This window comes from Cotesia typhae, unplaced genomic scaffold (genome assembly GCF_013202065.1).
Source record: "Cotesia typhae breed Kobodo isofemale line unplaced genomic scaffold, CoteBio_Ctyphae scaffold_13, whole genome shotgun sequence".
Taxonomy (NCBI): domain Eukaryota; kingdom Metazoa; phylum Arthropoda; class Insecta; order Hymenoptera; family Braconidae; genus Cotesia; species Cotesia typhae.
Window position 1 is genome coordinate 7,500,580 of NW_027423774.1, and position 22,856 is coordinate 7,523,435.

Sequence of the window (22,856 nt, forward strand, 5' to 3'; positions counted from 1 at the left end):
AAAAAAAAAATAAGCAGATACTAGAAAAAACAATTTTTATTGTCACGTATACCTTTTTAAATTCAACCTCTTTAAATATTATTTGTTAAAAAAAGAAAAAACAAAACAAATTACTACACACTATTAATATTTGTTGTTTGCAATTTTTATAAATTCATAATGAAAGTATTTTCTTTGACAGTACGAAAATGTTATTTATTCTTTCTTGATTTCTTTTTCTTTTTTTGCTGCAATAGATTTTTCTTTGCAATAAGCCCGAGAGTAAAAATCAAAGAACAAAGCAAAGAATATCGTTGAATGTAAAAGAAGTAATGTTGCGACGAGCTTAGGATATCCGCAGTCAAAAATTAGTGCTTGAGCGCTATGTACAAATACTAAGAAAAATTGAACCTGTAAATAAATAAAATAAAAAATATTAACATTATATAGCAAACAATATGTTGTGAGATAGATTTAGCAATGAATTAATCCGCAAGTGACAGTTGCGTATACCTGGGAGTTAAAACTCTTCTCTATTCTTCGTAAATCAGAGGGTGGCGGGGAATTTGGTGTGTGTATACGAGATAGCTGAATTTATAGGTGAGGTTCTTAAAGGCACGCGGCCTATTCACAACTCGACAGTGGTCCCGCAGCATATCGGAATGCCAAATTGTTACGACATCTTACAGTTCTCCATTCCAGCAAAGCAAGTTAATCAAAATTGCTCAATGTAGGTAGATATCTACTTTTCACTTTCCCTCCCCTACTAGTGTAAGATTTTACCCGGCTCTTTGAAGTCACCGTTTAGACTCCAGAATGTCTAATCACCAATACCATTGGTGTTGCTGTCAAATCATTTTCGATAATATATATATATATATGTATAAAACATTTTTTTTTTTCATATGTTAGTGTAATTTTGTAATCAATTCATTGTTTTCGTTAATTTATTAATTCTATTTCAATCTGACGAGAAGAAAAAATTATTTGCAAAAATATCGTTGATTAGATAAATTTAATAAAAATTTAATTGTAAAAAAAAAAAAACTTTATGAATTGAGTATTACAAAACTTAAAAAATTATTTAAAGATGATTCCTTAGCGATATAGATTTATCATGAGAGGTCATCTAAAATAAAAGATTGTTTGCCCTTAACAGCTTGCTGGGTACAGAGTAATCAACAATTACTGTGTAGTACACTTAGACCACTCACTTTCATTTGGCAATAATTTTCCCGTAATTCACGTACATGCTTTCGCAATATTTAACAACTATTATAAATTAAACCATTCAATTTGTGATAATTGATCAAGGCTAACCCACTACATTTACCCCGTCAACAGGACCCTGAGTTTCTTAATATTACGTTAATGCACTTATATATTACCTAAAACATTATCCATTTCACTACGTAAGTGAAGTGTACTTTTGGTTTGGTATACATTCTTGTTTTCAAAGGAGGCCGTTCGGTTTTTACTTTGAATTGCCTTCGGGGTTTTTCGGTTGCATGTTATTCTATTATAAATAATAGAATTCATATTATATGAAATTAATTTAAGTCCTTACCAACTGAACAGTTGTCAAATGTTTCTTCCACCATAAGTATTTCTGATACTCAGGTCCCATTGCAGAAAGCATATAATATGCATACATAACTACGTGTACAGCATTGTTGATGAGATTACCAAGGGTGCCGTGGCCACCGGCAATAAATTTAACGCATATCCACGTCTCCAGCGGGGTCAGCGAGTGATGATATAGATGCAAAAATGTTACTTGACTGTCTTTTTTGCGTAGTACAAAAAATATCTAAAAATATAAATTAAGATAAATAAAATACAAAAGAACATACGTGCACTTGCAATACTTTATAATAAGATCTTAATCGTTATTTACTCGTTTATGAAAAAAAATTACTATAAACTAATGCATTATTTTATGTAAATTACTTTCAAATCATTTTATTTCGATAATGATCAAAATAACTTTTCTTTTTTTTAATGCAATCCTAGTTAATGATTAAACACGTTAGATTGTCTTTTAAGTATTAATAAAAATTAGTTCTGCGTGTCGATGAAGCAACGTAATTTTAATTTACTAGTTTGCAATTTTCTCAACAAAGTTGATCGGAGCAATTGCTTCATAGCATATCATAAAAGCATCTGAACACTTAAAAGAAGCTAGTGTTTGCTCATTAATCACATTGTTTAGTGTTTCATTGTACAATAGACATAAATACTGATTTCATTAAGAAAATTAATCTTTAAGCTTTCTATTCATAAGAAATTAATTGAAAAAAAATAAAAAAATTCTCATTTAATTTTAACAAATATCAGATTCTTAATTTTAAATTTTGAGTCACTAAATTCATCAATCTCTTTTTTTAATCAGTCAAAATTCATTTTACTAAAAAATTTCTTAAATTATTCCGATCAAAAATTTTTCTTTGTGTAGTTTTAATAATATTTTTACAAAAAATGACTGCTGTAGCTGAAAAGTTATCTCTTTTACAGCTAAATTATAGTATATATTTAGTGTATATAAATTAGTGTATATTATACAGGCTTGGGTTCAACTATTATAAATTCTTCTTAGTTCCTGAATTACTTCTTTTGGCAATTTTGGTATTTCGACTTGTAACCGGCTTTGCGACTTGGGTTTTTTTTATTGTACAGTTTTTCCCTTCTGACTATGCAAATAGATAAGCCAAAAAATTGATGGTGGAGAAAGCAAAAATAAATAGCTCATTGGACAGTTCAGGAAAACTCAAAGTCGAATTCGTAATCAATAAAAGCTCTTATTATTCTTATTATCATCATCAATTAGATATCAAAGGACACGGAAATGAAGTTTAGTTTATGAGTTGCCAATGGAACAATTTACATGTATGTATTTTTTAATTATTTACATTTTAGTCCACGTATAGCTCAAGCTAGCTTTCTATGTTGCTCTCTGCCAACACATTGCGGGGTACTGTTTGACGCTTGTTAATTTCACCCGTGTTACAAAAAAAAAAAAAATTGTTGGCAACTGAATCATAATATCTCTAATGATTCTTCTTTTTGACTTTTTTAAAATAATTTTTAATAGTACTATTTGCAAAAAACATATTCAACTTAGAAGTATACCCTATAGTCTTATAAATAATGATTCCAATTTGGAAAAACTCAAAATCATCGGAAAAAATGATTATTTAATATGATAAAAGCAAAAATAAAAACTTACTGTATCAGCGAATTCTGTAAACTTGCTAATAAAATACCACCAGCATAAATTAGCCATCCGCATCGCTGTAGGATTGTGTGAGTAATCAACTGGTTGACATTTATAACTATAATCCAATAACCATCCGGACATAAGGTGCTGCACAGAAAAAATATTTAAAAATTAGTGTTTTTTTTTTAATAATAATTGTTATTCGTTAACATATTAAGTTCTTTCAACACATGAGTTTATCGCTTTTTTTAATTATGTTCACTTCATACTGTAGTACTATATAAATTTTTTTAAATAGTATTTAATCGATAATACTTATTTGATATCTCTGTTTTCATCATATTTCAAAGAGGCAATAGCCACCACAAAGTATGAAGTATTTCACTAGCAGAAGCCTTGGTTTATGGAAAGTAATCAAAAGAAATTCAAGAGAGAGAGAGAGAGAGAGAGAGAGAGAGAGAGAGAGAGAGAGAGAGAGAGAGAGAGAGAGAGAGAGAGGGAGGGAGGGAGGGAGAGAAAGAGGGAGAGAGCCAATCGTTGCACAAACGAAAACAGGATGCTTTGCCTTAATCGACAGCAACACGTGTGCAAATTGGCCTTGTGTAATCATCTACTATGCACCAAACAGGTCTACTTCTGAGATAATTTCATCTTTTTCTAATATATTTTTAAGACTATCTAAATTTTTGAGTGACAGCAACTATAAATAATGAATAGTTTGCTTCTTTAATATTTATTTTAATGATTTTTTTTTATGGTTTAATGATAAAAGAAACTATATACACTAAAAATGTATACGTGTCCATCAAAATAATTTTATTCAGATTTACTTAAGTATATTTCATAAGAGGCTAAATATTTGGTCCAAAACATTAAAAAACCGGTGTTTTTTCTTTTTTCTTTTATATGTAGACATTGAGTTATGGATGATATGGGTCAAGGTGAGAGTTAAATTTTTATTGCTCAGAATAACTTGAAAAAATTTGATTATTCAATTATGTATCAAAAAAATGTAATAATCTCATTTTGAGTTTTATTTCATAGTTTACATTCTGCAAAGTAACAAAATCAAATTTTTTTAAATCACGGGATCACTTCCAACAATTTTTTTCATTTTTGGTTTGGAATTTTTGTGTATGTTAAATTATAATTTTTCGTAAATTCGTGGGTTATTAAAAAACAGGATAGTCGTCAGCTAAACCGCTAATCGTATAAATATTATCGGATTAATAAACTTCCACACTATTTTTTACGCGTAGTATAAACCAGAATCCTAAGGTATTTAAACCAGGAGTAAATTTACTTTTCATAACAAAGTGAAGAAAAAAAAAAGCCTTTCATCAGTTACATGATGTTGGTAGATTCACTGTAATTTTGAGCTATGGAAAGGTTAAACATTTATTCTTGTTCTGACTATTATTTTAAAAGTAATAATTAGTAAAGTAAAAAATACTTGTAAAGTTCGTGGGTCATTTTAGATTCGATAATCTATTGCTTAACAATCGAGCATCTTACATAGGCGGAAGAAAAACGATTAAAAAAAACTACAGTTTTTATAGTGTAATATGAAAACAGGTTTTCAATGGACAAAAATGTGTAAAAGTTATCACTTTTACGGTAATTAATAAAATTTTTGCAGCAAAAAAGTAATGACAATTAAAAATAGTAATTTTTACAGTTTAATACTTTTGTGATGTAACTTAAACTAAAATATCAATTTAGTCAAGTTTTACAAATGAGCTAAGATTTAAGTCACATGATAATGTAGCTTTTAAATTTTTTATTGGTATAGTAAATTCAACTATTAAAAATATAATTCTAGCTGTCGTAAATTGAAAAGAAAAAAAAATCTTGGTCATTATTTTAGCTTAAAGCTGGAATAATTTACCCATATCAATAAATCATTTGAATACGAAAATACTTTCGGATGTTACTGTGGACGAGATGTAATTGAATCATCTAAAATATGTATGCTTAAAATCTTTGCTTGAGAATTCGAGTTCATTATCCGCACAAATATTTGATGATTACAATTTTAAAATAAGTTAAAGCCGTATTAAATTAGGATTCGAGAATGATTGGTCAAATAAAGACGTAAAGAAGAAAAATTTTTGTCATTTTTATTGTCTTCAACTACTAGTCTCCATAATTAAATTTCGAATTACAAAAAAAAAAAAAATTGTTAAAAGGTGTATTTTTTTACAAATTATTCCAAGTCCAATTATTGCTAGGACTTTTTTTTTTTATTTCTCGCTAAGAAAATTGAAAATTTTCAAAAATCAAGAAGTTATTAGTTTTACCCTGTTCCTCGAAACTCGAGTTTTCATCGAGATATTTGAGGACCTTTTGAGGTTCTAGGAAGTTTCCCTGAATGTTTTCGCGATGATGTCCATATATATACCCATATATTATATATATTATATATATATATATATTTTTTTTTTATTTTTTTTTAGAGAAGCGAAAAAAATCTTCCAAAGACACCGCTATCATTGAAAAATGATGGTAGGTAGTGTGGGATTTCCACCCATTAAAAAAAAACCTCTCTCTCTCTCTCTCTCTCTCTCTCTGCCCGCGGGCATAAAAACGATTTTGTTAAAATAACAAATGATCGGATAACTGAAAAATATGTTGTGGTAACAAATGAGTATATTTATAGCAACAAATACATTATTTGCATTAACAAAATGTTTCAAGTTGTACTAACAAACCAGTTTGCTAAATCACAAAATCAATTTGTTGCTCTAACAAAATCATTTTGTTTCTATCACAAAATAACTTTGTTGCTGCAACAAAATGATTTTATTGCTGTTACAAAGTGATTTTGTTGCAATAACAAAACGCATTTGTTGCTTTACAAATGTATTCTTATAAAATTTTCTCCAACAAATTTATTTGTTATTCCAAAAAATTTTCATTGTTATTCTTACAAAATTCTCTTTATTACTTCAACAAATTGTCTTTGTTACTCCAACAAATTCTCTTTGTTATTTTAATAGAATAATTTTGCTGTTTCAACAAAAAAATTTGCTATAACAACTAAAGTATTTTGTCGAATCAACTAAAAAATTTTGTTATAGTAACAAAACTGTTTTGTTGTTATAACATATCAATAAGTTGTTATAACCTAAATTTTGTTATTTTAACATATGATTTGTTATCCCTAGGTTTACAAATTCATTTGTTACCACAACATATCTTAGGTTATCTTAACAAAATTTTTTTCTGCGTGCGTGAATGATACGGAGATGACTGAATTAGAACCGCATGAGCATTACTTCAATCCAGTTCATGTTACGTCTCACGACGCCTACTCCAGGGTACTGGTCCCTTTCTGCGATTTTTTCTTTTAGAAGGTGCTGCGTGTAGGCTGCAACCGTTGACCCGTTTTCTTCATTTCTGAGCATGCAGGTTACCAAGCTCTCCGGGGAGAGCGTGGTGCCAATAGTTTCTTCAGTGCTGCTTCTGTAATCCTTCCACCGATCACACTTGAAGAACGTGTGTTCGGCGTCGACAATTTTGTCTAGGCAGTATTTGCACGTTGGCAAGCTGTGCAATCCCATCTTGAAAAGATAGGCGTTAAACTGTCCACGTCCCGTCAATAGCTGGGTAAGAAAGAAGTCCGTTCCTCCATGCTTCCGAGAACGCCAGACGTTTATGTTCGGAATCAGGCATGCCGTCCATCTACCTGTTTCCTCGGTTGTCCATCGGTCCTGCCACTCATGTAGCGTTTCCGTCTTTATCTTCGCTCTTGCCTCCTTCGAGTTGTCACTATTTATTTTGTCGTCGTAGATTTTCGCCTTCTCGAATGTTAGTAAGTCTATTGGTGCGGCTCCTGCTATGACCAATACAGCTGCTTCTGACACCGTGCGGTAGGCACAGGTGACTCTGAGCGCTCCTCGTCGTTGCACTGCCGCGATTATGAGCCGGTACGTCTTCTGTTTAAGGATATCCGCCCATATCTTCGCTCCGTAGAGTAATATCGAGTGGACTACTTCTAAAAGCACTCTCCTTTTTCTGGTTCGTGGTCCCACCGTGTTGGCCATGATTAGGGCCAGGACTTTCGCAGTTGTTTAAATGAGTATTCATATGTTTAACCTCAAATTTGAATAAAGAAAAAACGCTAACTTCCTGGCCCTAGCCATGATTTTCAACAGGTTGGATACTGTCTTGTTTGCTTTCGTGCATGCATTTTCGAGGTGTTCTCGGAAAGACAGTTACTCGTCGATCATTACTCCTAGATAATGCATTGCCCTTGTAAATGTCAATGTTGTCCTGCCCATGTCGACGACGAAAGGTTTTGGGAACCACTATTATACAGCTCGAAGAGCTCAAAAGCATAGAACAGATAACTCTTTTAGCTCGGAGAGCTCAAGTAACACATAAATTATAATTTTCAGCTTGAAGAGCTTAAAAACGTCATAAGTGCAATTTCAAGTGCTTAGGTAAGGAATTAGCGGAAAGTTGCAGGGATAGCCTTCAGGGTCAAACGTTTTCTTAATTTTTTTTTTTTTTTTTTTTTTTTTTTATGGTAAGCTAGAAGCTAATTTTATATTTCAAGGTTCAGAACCTTATTACAACAATAACTTTTATTAGTAAATTACATAAATAAAATTTACCTCGTAAAGCATCCCTATAGAAAAAATGACTTGAAATGCATTGTATGCTACAAGAATTTTTCTTAGCTGAAACGATTTTCTGTTTGCCATTATCTTTGGTCCAAGTATCACGACGCCATACAAATAGAGTAAAACAATAAGAAATGTTGGTATAGGTGATTCCATCAAAGGCCAATCGCTAACTCTAGGATCTGATGCTGTCTCTAGAATTTCAGTATATTGCTCCAAAGCCATTCTCACTAGATCTTCTGCTCCTACAAATGATCTATTCGGATCAAGTGTTTTCAGAAGCTCTGGTTCACGTTCAGCGACTAGTTCTGCTGCTGCTGAAGCCATTTTTTCTGAAATATTTAAATAAATCATTATTTATAAATTCATTACTTGATTATTATGATTATATATCTAAAATAGGGATTCGGTACAGTGTACTAAGATCGAAATAACTCAAAACCAATAATTTTATGACAGTTTTTAGACCATAATAAAGCTTATTAGATTTTGCTATTAATCACCAAGTTAGCTTAAGTATCTCGATGAACATGTAAATGAAAAGTAAAAACCCTAAACATCAAGTGAAAACTCAATTTTCGAAAATTGACTACTTTGTAAAAGAAAGCTTAAAATCATCTAGCAAAACGTGGACAAATACAAGAATAAAATTTTTATACAAATATAACCTACTAAAAGTACACTGATAAAAAAATTAACTTGACCCAGGAGAAAAAGTTTTGAATCAAGAAAACAATTTTGAATAGTTTCATGATTTTGAATTGAAACTCAACATTTTTTAAATAAATATAATTTGCGTAAATCGAAAAAAATTTCTTAGTTATAAATCTTTTCTATTTGATTCAAGACAATCAAGTCTTCAAAATGGATTTCTAGGTTCAATAGTTTTTCTTTAGATATAACTATATTCTTTAGTTTTTCAAGATACATTATTTATCAGTGTGATAACTAAACTAATTAGAATTTTTACATCAAACGATTACGATTATCGGTACATTTACAAAATAACTTGAAATATACTTTATTTTCATTTTGCATAATGATATAATACCATTCTGGAACCGTCATTAGCAAGAAACATTGATTATGTTTATAATTAGTATAGTTATATAAATCGTTTTAAATAATATCAGTCATGACTATTTCAACTGTCAACTTTTTACAGAAACTCATATTTTTAAGATTATCTAATGAAAAGATTATTTAAGTTATTTCTATTATTCTGAGAATTCATTAGTTAAAAGGATTATGCAAGACGACTTTAAATTTATCTATTATATTACGGCATAATTATTTCAATAAATCTCGGGAATATATAAAGCTATATAAAGGTTTTTTAAAACTTCTAATAATTAAATGACGAATAAAATTTTTTTATTTTTTTTTAGTGTATCTATGAGACAACTTTTAAGTTTACATGAAGTTGTGAGATAGCTCAAGGAGACACAGTGACTGTCCTTGGCAAGGAGATAAAATTATTATTATTACTTTTCGTGGTCTCATGTTTTATGAATCATAAAGTTCGTAAAGTAATTATGCTAATATATATTATAAATTCAAATGTATAAAAAAACTGAAATACTATCAAATTTTGGTCTTTTTATGAAAGCGATAGAGTCTAATTTAAAAAATCAACATATATTATGAAAAAAAATATTTATAGATATATTTAAATTTATATTTAAAAATGTAAATATATGAAACATGTAAGAGGCTTGTGATTCCATGAAATAAAATACTAAATATAAGAATAAAAAAGTAATACGTGGTCAATTAATTATCAACGGTTTGGGTGTTTATGAGTATTAAAATTATAAATTATACCATTATGATTTCGTAAAAACACTTCTTATGGAATTCATAAACTCCATCCATGCATATACTTTTTAACCGCGACTAATTAATGAAAGATTTTGTTGGTTGTGGTGTGGCTTAAATTTTTAACGGAAAATTTGTTAGGTATTTTGTTTGAAGCTACGTATGATTAGAAAGATTTAACAAGATGTCTACTTTACAACCGAATCTGTACGTAGGTATATAGCTAGCTGAGCACAGATAAAACGGTACTTGTTACAGAGAAAGTTTACTTAATCTCATCAATAAATTCGAGAGTAAGAGAAAGATCGTGTTTCACCGATTGAAACAAGGAAAATGAGACATAGGCCGTAAGAGAAGCCGTTGTTGATCAAAGAATTCTCCGTTAGTGGGTAAGTGGGCCGAGAGCCTGGTTAATTGTTAATCGTTTGCTGTACCGACTTTATATTACTACAGAGTGAGATATTACATCGTTAATATATCTTTTAATTATAAAATTTAAGTAAAACAATTTATTTTAATCATCTCTTTATCTTCAAAGGTGTTTATGTCAGTCACTCATAATCTTGAACACATGCTAATCAAAAAAAAAAAAAGAAAGTTGTTATTTTTCAAGTGAATAGAGATTTTTTTTCAAAAAAATTTTTAATTTTAAAAAAGACATAATTGAACTTTTATTTTGAACATTTTTCAAACGTTTGTTTTTTAAAAGGTTTTTTCGACAAATAATTTTAACCAAACGTTAAAAATTTTTTTAAATAATCAAATTATATTGACATTAAATATTTATTGCATGGGAAGCGGCATGATGGCCGAGCGGACTAAGTCATTATCACGTAAGTTCGGTCGCACATCATGCCGTGAGGCGAGGGTTCGAGCCCCGACGGTAGTTAGAATAGTTCCAACACACCAACCGACGGGGGTCGCTCCGGTAGCCGAACTGTACTGGCATGGGTTTTCTCTGTGGTTTCCCCATCGCCACTATTCCAACAACCGACTGAAAGGGGTGAGGAATAGGGTAAATGCAGTATACAGAAAGTACAAGTCGGTCCACAGCCGCATGGAGAATAATAAGATATGTGCAAGAATAATATGTTGATAATTGAAAGATAGTGCAAAAAAATGTTGATAATAAAAAATGGAAAGATATTGGAATATGTTGATAATAAAAAAGTGGATAATATATTGGATTATGTTGATAATAGAAGTGGATGAGGTGAAAGATTGTGTTGATAATATCAAAAAAAAGCGAGGAACATATGATGATAATAGAGAGAAAAACTATATGTGGAGACGCTGAGACAATCAGCCTTGTAAAAACCAGAATTGGTATACAAGTAAAACTCATAATAATAATATTATTTATTGCATGGGTGATAAACATCACAGCCGAGATTTTTTAAAGGGTCTTCTTTTTAATCCGTAAATCCCTCCGGCTATCTACTTTCAAATATCAATATAATTTATACATTCGTGATGAGCCGTTCTGGATTGATGGCAAAGTATGCCAGTATTCTTTTCAAAGTTGTTCTCGGAGACGAAATAGAGACAGTATGTGATACATAATAAAAAATGGCAATAAAAAAATAGAGAGTAGTGAGTAGTGTTCATTTACTTAAAACTAGCATCTACTGTACATAAAATTTCTCATTATGAAATTAAAAAAAAATCTATTTTCTAGTTTTTCTATGCATTTATTTATTTTTAATAATAGTAATAAGTATTCAATGTGAATTAACCTACTTATCACTTGTAGAAACAAGTTTTAAAAATTATTTATTAATAATATTTATTATTAATTCTCGATTGTATTATATTGTTAGAATATTCAAATAGAGAAAGACTTATTTTATTGAATTTGAGAATTAAAGTAGATCAAAATTATTTATATACTGTTTATTTTATAGGGAGAATGAATTTCCAAAAAAAGTTGTGAAGACAACATATTATTAAAACAGTGTGTGTAAGAGTAACTGAAATATCTCGTTATTCAAATACTTATTTTTTATTTTTTATTTTTTACTTTCTTGCAGTCACTGGTGACCGTGTTGACTCTTTAACGGCACATGCTTTTCGACGCAGGTTCTTTATACAGATTATCATGACCTCAATCACATTCTGAAAGATTTGATATTTAATCTCGTCAATTCATTGGTATTTATTGTGTGTTCTTTCATTAAGATTTTTTTGTAGGTCTAATTGGTTCTAAAAATTACTTAGAGAAGAAAAAAAATCAATTTCCGTAAAATTAGAGCATAACCTTTCAAAAATTCAAATATCATACCTTCTAACCAAAATTAAAATTTCTGTACAAAAAAATCTAATTAATTATATTTATAACTATAAAAAAATTATAATTTACAAGATCTGAAAGGTTTTCTAGGAAATACATTTTTTTTTATTCAATTAATAACAATTTAGTTTTTCAACTTTGATTTGAAAGTCGACAAGAAATTTGGCAAAAAAACGTTTGAGCTTTGAATTATAAAAATCATACAAAGCTGAAGCGTTCGACAATTCTTCATTATTGTGTAGTAAAAGCTTTTAAATGGGGGGGGGGGGGAATGAATGTAATTAATCTAATTCACTGTCGTCAAAACGTTAATTATGTTCACAAAATTTTTTTTTTATAGGAATTAGCTTATTTAATCGAATCAATATTATAGAAGCTTGAATAAAATAAGTATAAATTATTATCCTGAATAAAGTAAAAAATAATTTCTTACATGTATTTCTAATAAAGAAATTTTTAAAATACCGACAATATTTTAACATATCGCGTTGAAATATCAGGAAAATTTTTTTCTGCTCGAAGAAATGTTTTAAAAGCATGAACCCTAGTTAAAAAGTAAAAATTTTGAATACATATGTATATTAATTGGGATAAATAAGAAAGTTAACAACAACAACAGTTAAGAGTTGTAATTAACATCTATAGATAGTTGATGATTTTATGTTTAAATAATACTCGGTTGTTGATAAATTCATATGTATTTTTACTGAATGTTGAGTAATTCTTGAAAAATATTCTTATCTAAAAATCATTAAGAACCTGGTATTTTTTGTATAGTAACCTTGTATCATGTACATGTACCCCGAGTTTTGTTAAATTAACTGAAAGTATTTTGCAATTTTTTGTACACTTTTAATTTTTGTTAACATGTAGAATAAACAGTTATCATAAACCCGTGCTCAAAAATATAAAAGTTTAAAAGAACTATACATAAAATTATGCTTGAGTAATAAATTAAAAATTTATTTGTTTTATTAAATTTATAAATTGAAGCAATCACTAATTATATATAAATTTCGGTAAAATTTATGTTCTTTCTGATAATAATTAGCATTGAGTCTAATAACGAGTTACTAATATGTAGGTAAAGGATTACGTTATTTGACTTAAGTATTAATAAAACTGGAACACGATATCGTGGTCCATTCAAGTAGCTATAGCTATCAAGTTTGTATATATAATTTTCGAATGAGAACTAAGGAATCAAGTTCGTTGATATTTAAAAGAATATGTTACAATGTCTATACCATTCACTACTTAACTATATTATTCCATGCATAAAAATTTTTATTATAATTTGAGTTAAATATTTATGTCACAATTAGTATAATATTATTGATTTTTACGTTTAGTATTTTTAGACACCCTATTATATTTATTGCCATTGCTTACCTGGGATATTGTTAATTATTCTGATGTTAATAGAATTTGTAGTGAATTTTGATTCCTGCTGTAATTGTGTACTTGATTTTGAATTTTTGTCATTGATTGTTTATCACTTATTTTCAATATACATTTTGAAAAACTTATTTTATATTTTTTTTATTGAATTTTTATTTATTTTCAGAGGTTATCACAATTGAAAAAAAAAAAAAAATTTTAACAAATTTAAATAATTTAAACGTCAACGAAGTTATCCGTGCCGCGTATCCTGTTAGTTGTGATGCGAGAACCAAACAACGTCACCTTTCTCTTAAAGTTCCACTTTGAAAGACTAACGTTAATCGTCATACGATGACCAACATCATCCACCAATCTTTTTCTCCTTCAATTTCCGGTTGATCCTCTTTTTTTAAATAATAATAAATAAAAATTATCAATTTAAAAAATCACTCATTACGTCTAATGACAATAAAAACACGTGATAACTATTACTATTAAAATTAATTTAGTACTCGATTACATTAATGGTGCATCTAATTTCAGATTAAATCCCGGCGAGTCTGTACAATGGACATTTAAGACACAATCTTACAGACACATCGGAGAACTAACCGTGGCTATAATAAGAATAGTTCCAGACGCCGCAACCTCCGGACTTTAAGTATTGACTATCCAAGTGGGGCCTCAACCAGACCCGAACATGTAAAGAGTGGGAATATGCCTCCTATTTCCACGCGCTTATTCCTAAAACATTCGAAATGTTGGTTCAAAATTACACTTGTCATATTCTAGATTCAAGGTCTTTAATTTTTTATTGTTTAACTCCATTTGACTATCACTTGTTACTGATCCCTACTCTTTTTCTGGGCTGTGACTTCATAATGACTTTCATATATTTTTGAGATATTCTAGATACTTTTAATCAATTTCAGCTCTTATTGTAAAGAAAGATGCTATGAAATTTAACGGTTGATAGATGTGACAGATTTTTCCTGTTGTATCAGTAGATCAAGACCACGCTATGTCAGACTTCGTGCTTTTTCAATGTGCTATGTACAATCTGAATATTATCAGTACTTTAGAGAATATTAATAACTGTTTTTAACAGTAAAGATGAATTATTATTATTATTTGAGTTTTTACTTGTATACCATTTCTGGCTTTTACAAGGCTGATTGTCTCAGCGTCTCCACATATAGTCTCTCTCTATTATCAACGTATGCTCTCCGCTTTTATATTATCAACTCAATCTTTCAACTCTTATTATCAATATATTCTCCACTTTTATTATCAACATATTCCAATATATTCTCCACTTTTTTATTATCAACATATTCCAATATATTCTCCACTTTTTATTATCAACATATCTGCTCTCACTTTCAAATTCCTGCATATATCTTTCATTATTCTCCATGCGGCTGTGGACCGACTTGTGCTTTCTGTACTGCATTTACCCTATTCCTCATCCCTTTCGATCGGTTGTTGGAATAGTGGCGATGGGGAAACCACAGAGAAAACCCATGTCAGTACAGTTCGGCTACCGGAGCGACCCCCGACGGTTGGTGTTGGAACTATTCTAACAACCGTCGGGGCTCGAACCCTCGCCTCACGGCATGATGTGCGACCGAACTAACGGGATAATGACTTAGTCCGCTCGGCCATCATGCCGCTCAAAGATGAATTATTACATTTTGAATAAACTGATAGTTGGAAACGACCCGAGGAGTTTTTTTCTTAGTATAAAATGAAGTTTTGAAGTTTTGCCGAAAAAGAATTCTGTTTAATTCTAAGTTCTACTTTTTTTAATTAAAAAAAATTACATCTCGAAACTTATTGTAGTTCCAGAAATATACCTAAATTCATTTTGAAAAGGATACTTGGGGATACAGTCGAGTCTCGTTATGAGTCCTATTTGTTTTCTTCTTTTTTAATCAGACTCACGTTAATGTGAGAGAGAGACTAATAAGACATAAAACGAGACTCAATTGTATAGAGAAAAATTTTAAAAAATTATGAATTTGAAAATTGAATCTAGTATACTAAATAATGTGAAAAGAATAACTTGAATAGAATTTTTTTTTTTAATATAACTTTAAAGCCAATTCAATGTTATCTTACCAAGCTGACCTATGCAAATATTTTGCACATTACACAGTAAGAAATGTTTTGTGTATAATATTTAATATTTTAGTGTATTGATTCAACACAGTTATTTATGTTGTCGGATCGATACGTTTTTCGACGCACTACAATTTTATTCGATACTTGAATAACACTGCGTAAGCTCTATCAAGTTAGAACCCGCTTTGGAAAAAACTTGATTTATTTTTAGTTTGCTAACTTGCTGCTATAAAAACCGATGATTTTCAAAAAATCGGAATGTTATCGGTTTTACCCCCGTTTTCGAAAATCGAATTCTCATCAAATTACTTTCTAAGATCCCAGGAACTTATTCGGCCTATTATTACGAAGATGTCTCTTCCATGAATGTGTGCATGATTATATATGCATGTTATTACCAATTTTAATGTGGTTTCAATCAATTAATGGTGTTTTTGAAGATTAAAACCTGAGTAGATTTTGAAATAAATCGATAGAATAGCTTAAAAGTTATTGAGGAAAAATGTTCTTTTGAAAATTTCTTTTTAGAGATTACTCAACTTCTATTAAGCCGAATTGATTGAAACTTAAATAGAATCAAATGATAACAAAACTGTTTCAAATAGTGTAAACCCTGATTTAATCGTTCAGATACACATACAGATGCACCCCCCCCACACACACACACACACACACACAAATTCATCAGTGTGTTTAAACAACGAGCGAAGCGAGCCGTAACCGAAAGTACCATCCACATAGCTTCATAATATACTATTACGTTAAACTGTAAATAACAATTTGAAAAAATAGGTTAATTTTATTTGATTCATTAGCATAATAGATTACACTTTCGTATAAAATAGAGACTATCCAAAAGCTGCCATGTTAGTATATTGCGCTTTTTAAAATCTTTCGATGTAGTTAAATGTATCGTCAAGAGATAAAGCTGCATTTTTTTTTTATTAACGTTTCAATGAAACAAAATTTTTAGTAGATTCCATAGAAACCTATCGATTGCCTTTGTCCTCAACTTTTTAATGAAATAACATCGAATTTTTGTAAATTGATCTCTAAAGTCCATTAAACAAGCCTTAATTTTGTCACAGAAATTTTTATTCCCCATGTGCGTCCCTTTCTTCACCTAGATTTAGCAACATCCACACTCGGCGCGTCTCTAAATTTGACCATATTTTATTAATTTATTCATTCTATTGAACTTATTATTATTATTTACACACTGATGAAAAATTAACTTGACTCAAGAGCCAAAATCTTGAGCCACACGGAAGAAACATATTGCTACTGGAGCCATCTACTACCCGACTAGAAATTTTTTCGTGATCCTTAGAAGGACCGGACCGGGCATGCCCGATCTAGACCAGATAAGGAATGTAACGCAGATGATTTGCCTGGACTTGATCAGGAAAACCTTATCTGGACCCGATCAGGAAAATTTTATCAGGACCCGATTCGGAATTCCTAATCGAATCTGGATGAGATTTTCCTAATCGGATCCAAATCAATCATCTGCGTTACATACCTTGGCTAATTCAAATCGGGTATGCCCGGTCCGGTCCCTTTAATTAAGTTAAGAAACACGAGTGTTTGGTTTCGAGAAAATTGTTTGATAAAACAAATTTATCAATTGATATTATAAATGTGTTATTTCATATATTATTATATTTATCATTACACTATTATGTTATTATTAAATAAATATTATTAATTATATATTAAATATGTTTATTAAATATTTTTAACCAACTAATTAATTCTTATTAATTTTTTTGGTAGAATATTTTTCACAACAAAAAAAAATGAATAGGATAATAACGATGTTTTTTATTTATCTTCATTAGATGCTTGTTTTTTTATTCTTGAAACTCTATGACCATCCCAATCTTTAGCATTATTCAATACTGAAGATAATGCTTGATGCAACTTGTTATCAGGAATAATTTCTTCATTATTTTGAAATTTCTGTGAATCATGATGTGAAACATGTCATACTTAAACATGTCATACTTACACATTGCATTATGTTGACTTTGACATTTAGTGTAATAGCATACTTTATTATTAGATTGTGTCATTATAATTAAATTTTTTTATATATTTTTCAAATTTATGAACATGATATGTAATCCTAAGTTTATATCAATGTAACTTTAAAAAAGTTTATTTATTAAAAATTGAATTTATTATTATTATTATTATTATTGTTGTTGTTGTTATTATTATTACTATTATTATTTACTTGGCTGTATGAAATCTACTAGATCAATATCGAACGATTGAACTCATTAAAATTTTTTATGAAAAATATTTTGAATTGAATTAAGTTATCATTTAATATATATAAATGACTCTTATTAATTTGATCTGATACAAATACAACCTATACAAATATATACAAGTTATACAAATATAACTTATGGTATAAGTATGACAATCATGATGTGAAACATGTCATACTTAATCATTTTTTATACTATGATAACTGTATTTAGTCCTGATGCAGTATACTTTATAATACCTGATTATATTTTACATCAGGCTAGCCTCATCAAGTCCACACCTGGTCCTGATGTAGTATGCCTTACCATACTTTATTATATTTTATATAAGGCTATCCTCATCTGGTCCAGACCTGGTCCTGATAGGGCTTACCGGATTTGGCAAGCCTTATTCTATCCTGATCCGGTCCAGATATATTATCTGGTTCAGCCTAACTTTTTTTCTAGTCGGGTATCGAGGTACTCGTAGAGCGCTACGACAGCAAAACGTTTTCCTACAGTAGCAATACGGTACGACTCTGGTATGAATACTTTAGTTAGGTAGCTAGAATCGCTAACTACGTTTTTCAACGGTGCCATCTAATATAACCACATACACCCGTACCAATATCTATTAACTGAATAACAATATTTATAAGTAATGATATTAATACATAAATAACATTTATAAATAATAATTTCAAAAATTATATTTATTAATTGATGAATTTAAAATTATTAATTTAATTTTGACTGAATAAAAAAATTAAATTAAATGACATAAAAGAGGTCAGTAAAAAATTTGATAATTATCATTATAAATTATGATAAATTATAATTTAAATAAAAACGTGGTTCCATATTATTTATCACGAATAAATATGAATGAAAATTAATTTAGCAGATATTTAATCATTTTTATAAAAATTCTATTGAAAAATAATAAAAATTCTATAGAATTTTTTTAACTAATAAATTATAGTAAAAAAAATGAAAAAAAAAATTTACATGTAGAAACTTTAAAAAATCATAAATGCAATTTTTAAAAAAATAAATTTTCAGAAAAAATTTGTTTATTAAAAAAATTAAAAAAATTATCAAGTGTCTGTTAACTTTAATATAATTGTAACCAAAAGTTTGAAAATTTCAAAAAAGTTATAAATAATATACAAAAATAACAATTGAAAAAAACGTCTAAAAATTAGAAACAAAAAACTGTTTCAGTATAATTTTTGTGAATTTTTTAATTTAAACTAAGTTTAAATTTGTTAAAAAATGAAAGAAAAATTAGGAAAACGGTTGACCCTACAGGCCATCCCTGCAACTTCCCGCTACTTTCGTAATTAAGCGCTCGAAATTGCACTTATTATGATTTTGAGCTCTGCGAGCTCCAAAATCTAATTTTTGTTTAGTTTTGAGCTCTCCGAGCTCAAAAGTTTGATAGGAGTTTAATAAATCACTAATTTTTTAATTTTCAAACTACAATAACTTTGGAATGAATGAACCGATTTTCACGTGATTAGCGGCATTCGATGCAGTTTTCCAAATTCTATGATATACTTTCAAACACAAATTGATTAGACCGGAAATTTCGGTGTAACCCGAAAAAAAAACACTTTGGTAGAAACCGTATTCAAAATCTAAGTTCGGCCAAGACCTTTCAAATGGCGCCCACTGCAATGAAATCGGTCGAACCGTTTTAAAGTTATAAGCGGTTCACACATTTACACACATACATACATGTGTATGCACTCACACATACAAACAGACATCACGACAGCATCGCGGAAATAGTCAGGGAAGTTTCCTGTGACCTTGAAACGTCGAGATCTGATGAAAACTCGATTTTTGTAAAACGGGGTAAAACCGATAATTTCCCGATTTTCTGCGCGGGAAGTTGAAGATACATAAAGTTTTTCAAAATCTGTTGACATAGAGAAACCAGTGATAAAATTTGATAAAATAAGGAAAATATTTTTAATTTCCCGCTAAAAAGAACGGGAAGTTATTGTTTTCACCCCGTTTTTCGAAAATCGAGTTTTCATCGGATCTCGACGTTTCGAGGTCCTAGAAAGCTTCCCTGACTATTCCCGCGATGGTGTCTGTATGTCTGTATACATATATATATATGCGCGCGCGCGCGTGTGTGTGTGTGTGTATGTAAACCTCTCATAACTTTTGAACAGCTTGACCGATTTAATTGCGGTTGGTGCCATTCGAAAGGGCTTGACTGAACTTAGGTTTTGAATATACATTGGACCGATTCGGATCAGTAGATTTTGAGAAATCTCAAAAAAACTACAAAAAAAATTTTATTTAAATATGGTTTCTTTGGAACATTTTCTAAACGGTTTAATTGATCAATTCTAAAACTTATCAGCTCTTAATATCGAAAAACCACGTCGATCGCCACCAAGCCGGTCAAAATTGGTTGATTCGTTCGTAAGTTATTATTAACGAAAGAAATCCAAAAAAAGTGTTTTTTTTTAATTACACCGAAATTTCTGGTCTGATCAATTTGTGTTCGAAAATATATCGTAGAATTTGAAAAATTGCGTCAAATGGCGCCAATTGCGTGAAAATCGGTTCATTCATTGAAAAGTTATTGTGGTTTGAAAATTAAAAAAAGTAGTGTTTCATGAAACTTCCATCAGATTTTTGAGCTCGGCGAGCTCATAACTATACGAAAACCATATTTTTGAGCTCGAAGAGCTCAAAAACGTAATAATTACAATTTTGAGTGCTTAATTACGAAAGTAGTGGGAAGTTTCAAGGATGACCTTCTGTGTCAAACGTTTTCCTAATTTTTTTTTAATGTTCAAAAATTGAAAAAAAAAATAGTTGCCATCAATAACTCCCGACCGGACCGGCCTAGAAAGTTGTGGTTTGAGTAGTAGTTCACTGTATAAGATTTTAAAGAAAATCAAAATATGCACTCACTTTGAAAAGTGCAATTTAAATTTAAAAAATGAAAAAATCTGTATTAAAACATTCGAAATAATTATTTTATATCTTCTTTCAAAAAGTATTTTGATTTGAATAACTCCCAAAGAAGTTATCAGCAAGAAACCATAAAAAGAGCGGTTTTTTTTTTTCAATTCGATATCTTTTGAACGGATGATCAAAAAAAAAAAATATTTTATTTTAAAAAAAGCGTGGGGTGCTTTTTAAGATATTCTTAAAATGATAATCACTCTACTCATATCTGTCAATAGAATATTTATATCTATTGACCCATGCACCCCACGCTTTTTTTAAAATAAAATACATTTTTTTTATTTACACTATTATTAATTTATATTTATTGAAATTTTTAACACTATTCTTAATTTAAATTTATTAAAACTTATTTACTATTCTTTTAGTTCGGTTTTCTATAAAAAGCGTGTTTTTTAGTTTTTTTAAACTATTATTTATTTTTACTCTGCTGTACAAACTGAGTCAGAAAATATCGTTTGTTCAAAAGTTTGTATATATATTTTCCAAACATGTGAGATGTAGAAAATAAATTTGGATACTTATTTTAATAGAATTCGTACAAAACATGTGCAATTAATTTTCTATGAAAAATTGATGTCACGGAGGAAATTTTGATTCACAGCATAATTCTTTGCACTTTATGCTAGGCAGATTTCAACTTTACTTATGAGAACTGCAATTGCTCTGATTAAAACTTTCAATTCTCATTTCAAATTTTTTTCTTGGTGAATTATTCATTACTTAGAAGGAAGCCACGGAAATTTTGTAGTGTTTGCATATTGAAAGTTACAATGAATATTAGCTAGAATAATCACATGGATAAATGGTACAAACCAATTCTATGGAATTTGGAATCTGTGCAAATCAAAACAATACTCCAATTAAATTTCAAATTTATATCTGAAAATACAATTCTATAAAATGCTCAGTGGAGCAGGCGGATAACAGCTAGTGTCATAAAAAACACTCAATATTTTCATCATCATTAAATACAAGTACGAGTCATAACTTATAAGTTTTTTAAAATGAGAAAAATGTTCAGACATGACCATGCCTGTTCATATGTGATCATGACTGTTTATGTCTGATCATGCTTGAAGAGTGCATTTTAAGCCTGATCATATATAAATAGGCATGGTCATGTCTGAACACTTTTTCTCGTATGATCTGCAAAACGAATGCGTTTTTTCTCTCTCTCTCTTAAAAAATATTATGTAATCAGTAATAAATATAATAATTTTGACGAATCATTTTATTTAATGATAGTCTTAGAATAAACAGATTACTTTTAATTATCATCGTTGACACGTAGGACAAAAAAAGTGAAAAGATTATATGCACGTCATTAAATTTTTTTGATCGCAATCAACACAAAAACAATGTTATTGCAACCTTTCACTTCTATAACTCATTCTAATCATTTAAATTTTTTACCTTCACCGCTGTGATGGAATTCATTTTGATTTATCGATTTTTTTATTTCACACATTCATCGTTTACCTTGGCTCAAATGAATCTTCTCTCAAAAATTGAAAAAATAGTTAAATAATGAAATGAGCATTCAACTTCGGTAGCATTTTCTCTTCTTTTATAGAAAAGTAAGTTCATTGAAAACTTGAAAATTATTGAATTGTCGATGAATTTTTTCATAGCATTCAATAATATTGATTACCATCCTCGATAGTAAATATTATTATCCTAATACTAAATAATATCATCCTGGTAGTAACTGTTATCACCCTGATGGTAATGGTCAATAAAAAAAAAGGTAACTGTTATTAAAAAAAATTAAAATATTACTTATTTTTGTATTGGAAAACATTCCAATCATTCTAGATGATTTAAATTAAAAATTTAGCATAAAAAACACAATTATTTAATTTTTTCCGTACAGCGACACTCGTCTGGTAAATTAAGAACATGTATAGGACAGGTGGATATTCAAATTTTGAATAAGATAGTGGGACGCTTTTTGACTAAGTAATTATTGAATATATAATCATGAAACTTAGTAAGAGTACGTAAATAATAGTCCTCCGTAAATTGTTTCGTCTATTTTTAAATTCAATCATTGAAAAAAATGATACCCAATTATAAAGTTTACAAACAAAAATGACTGAAATTTGAACTTAAAAAAACGGGATTCAACTATTGAAAAACAAAAAAAAACTACAATAGTT

At 29.4% G+C, this 22,856-nt stretch overlaps 1 protein-coding gene across 1 annotated transcript; it reads right to left on the reverse strand.

Moving 5' to 3' along the window:
* Positions 1–110: 110 nt before the first annotated feature.
* LOC141535541 (very long chain fatty acid elongase 7) lies at positions 111–13,951 on the reverse strand. Its single transcript, XM_074255506.1, has 5 exons — positions 13,325–13,951; positions 7,816–8,156; positions 3,206–3,343; positions 1,547–1,789; positions 111–390 (listed from the first exon to the last, which is right to left on the reverse strand). Exons 2-5 carry the CDS (start codon positions 8,149–8,151, stop codon positions 196–198), a joined length of 912 nt encoding a protein of 303 aa, XP_074111607.1. The 5' UTR covers positions 8,152–8,156; positions 13,325–13,951; the 3' UTR covers positions 111–195.
* Positions 13,952–22,856: the final 8,905 nt, after the last annotated feature.

Excerpts from the sequence above, each read along its gene's own strand:
- LOC141535541 (XM_074255506.1), bottom strand. The coding sequence starts at position 8,151 with ATGGCTTCAGCAGCAGCAGAACTAGTCGCTGAACGTGAACCAGAGCTT. Across the intron at positions 1,790-3,205 it reads TTACAGAATTCGCTGATACA|ATATTTTTTGTACTACGCAA; the intron begins GTAAGTTTTTAT and ends TTATATTTTTAG. Across the intron at positions 391-1,546 it reads ATTTGACAACTGTTCAGTTG|GTTCAATTTTTCTTAGTATT; the intron begins GTAAGGACTTAA and ends ATTTATTTACAG.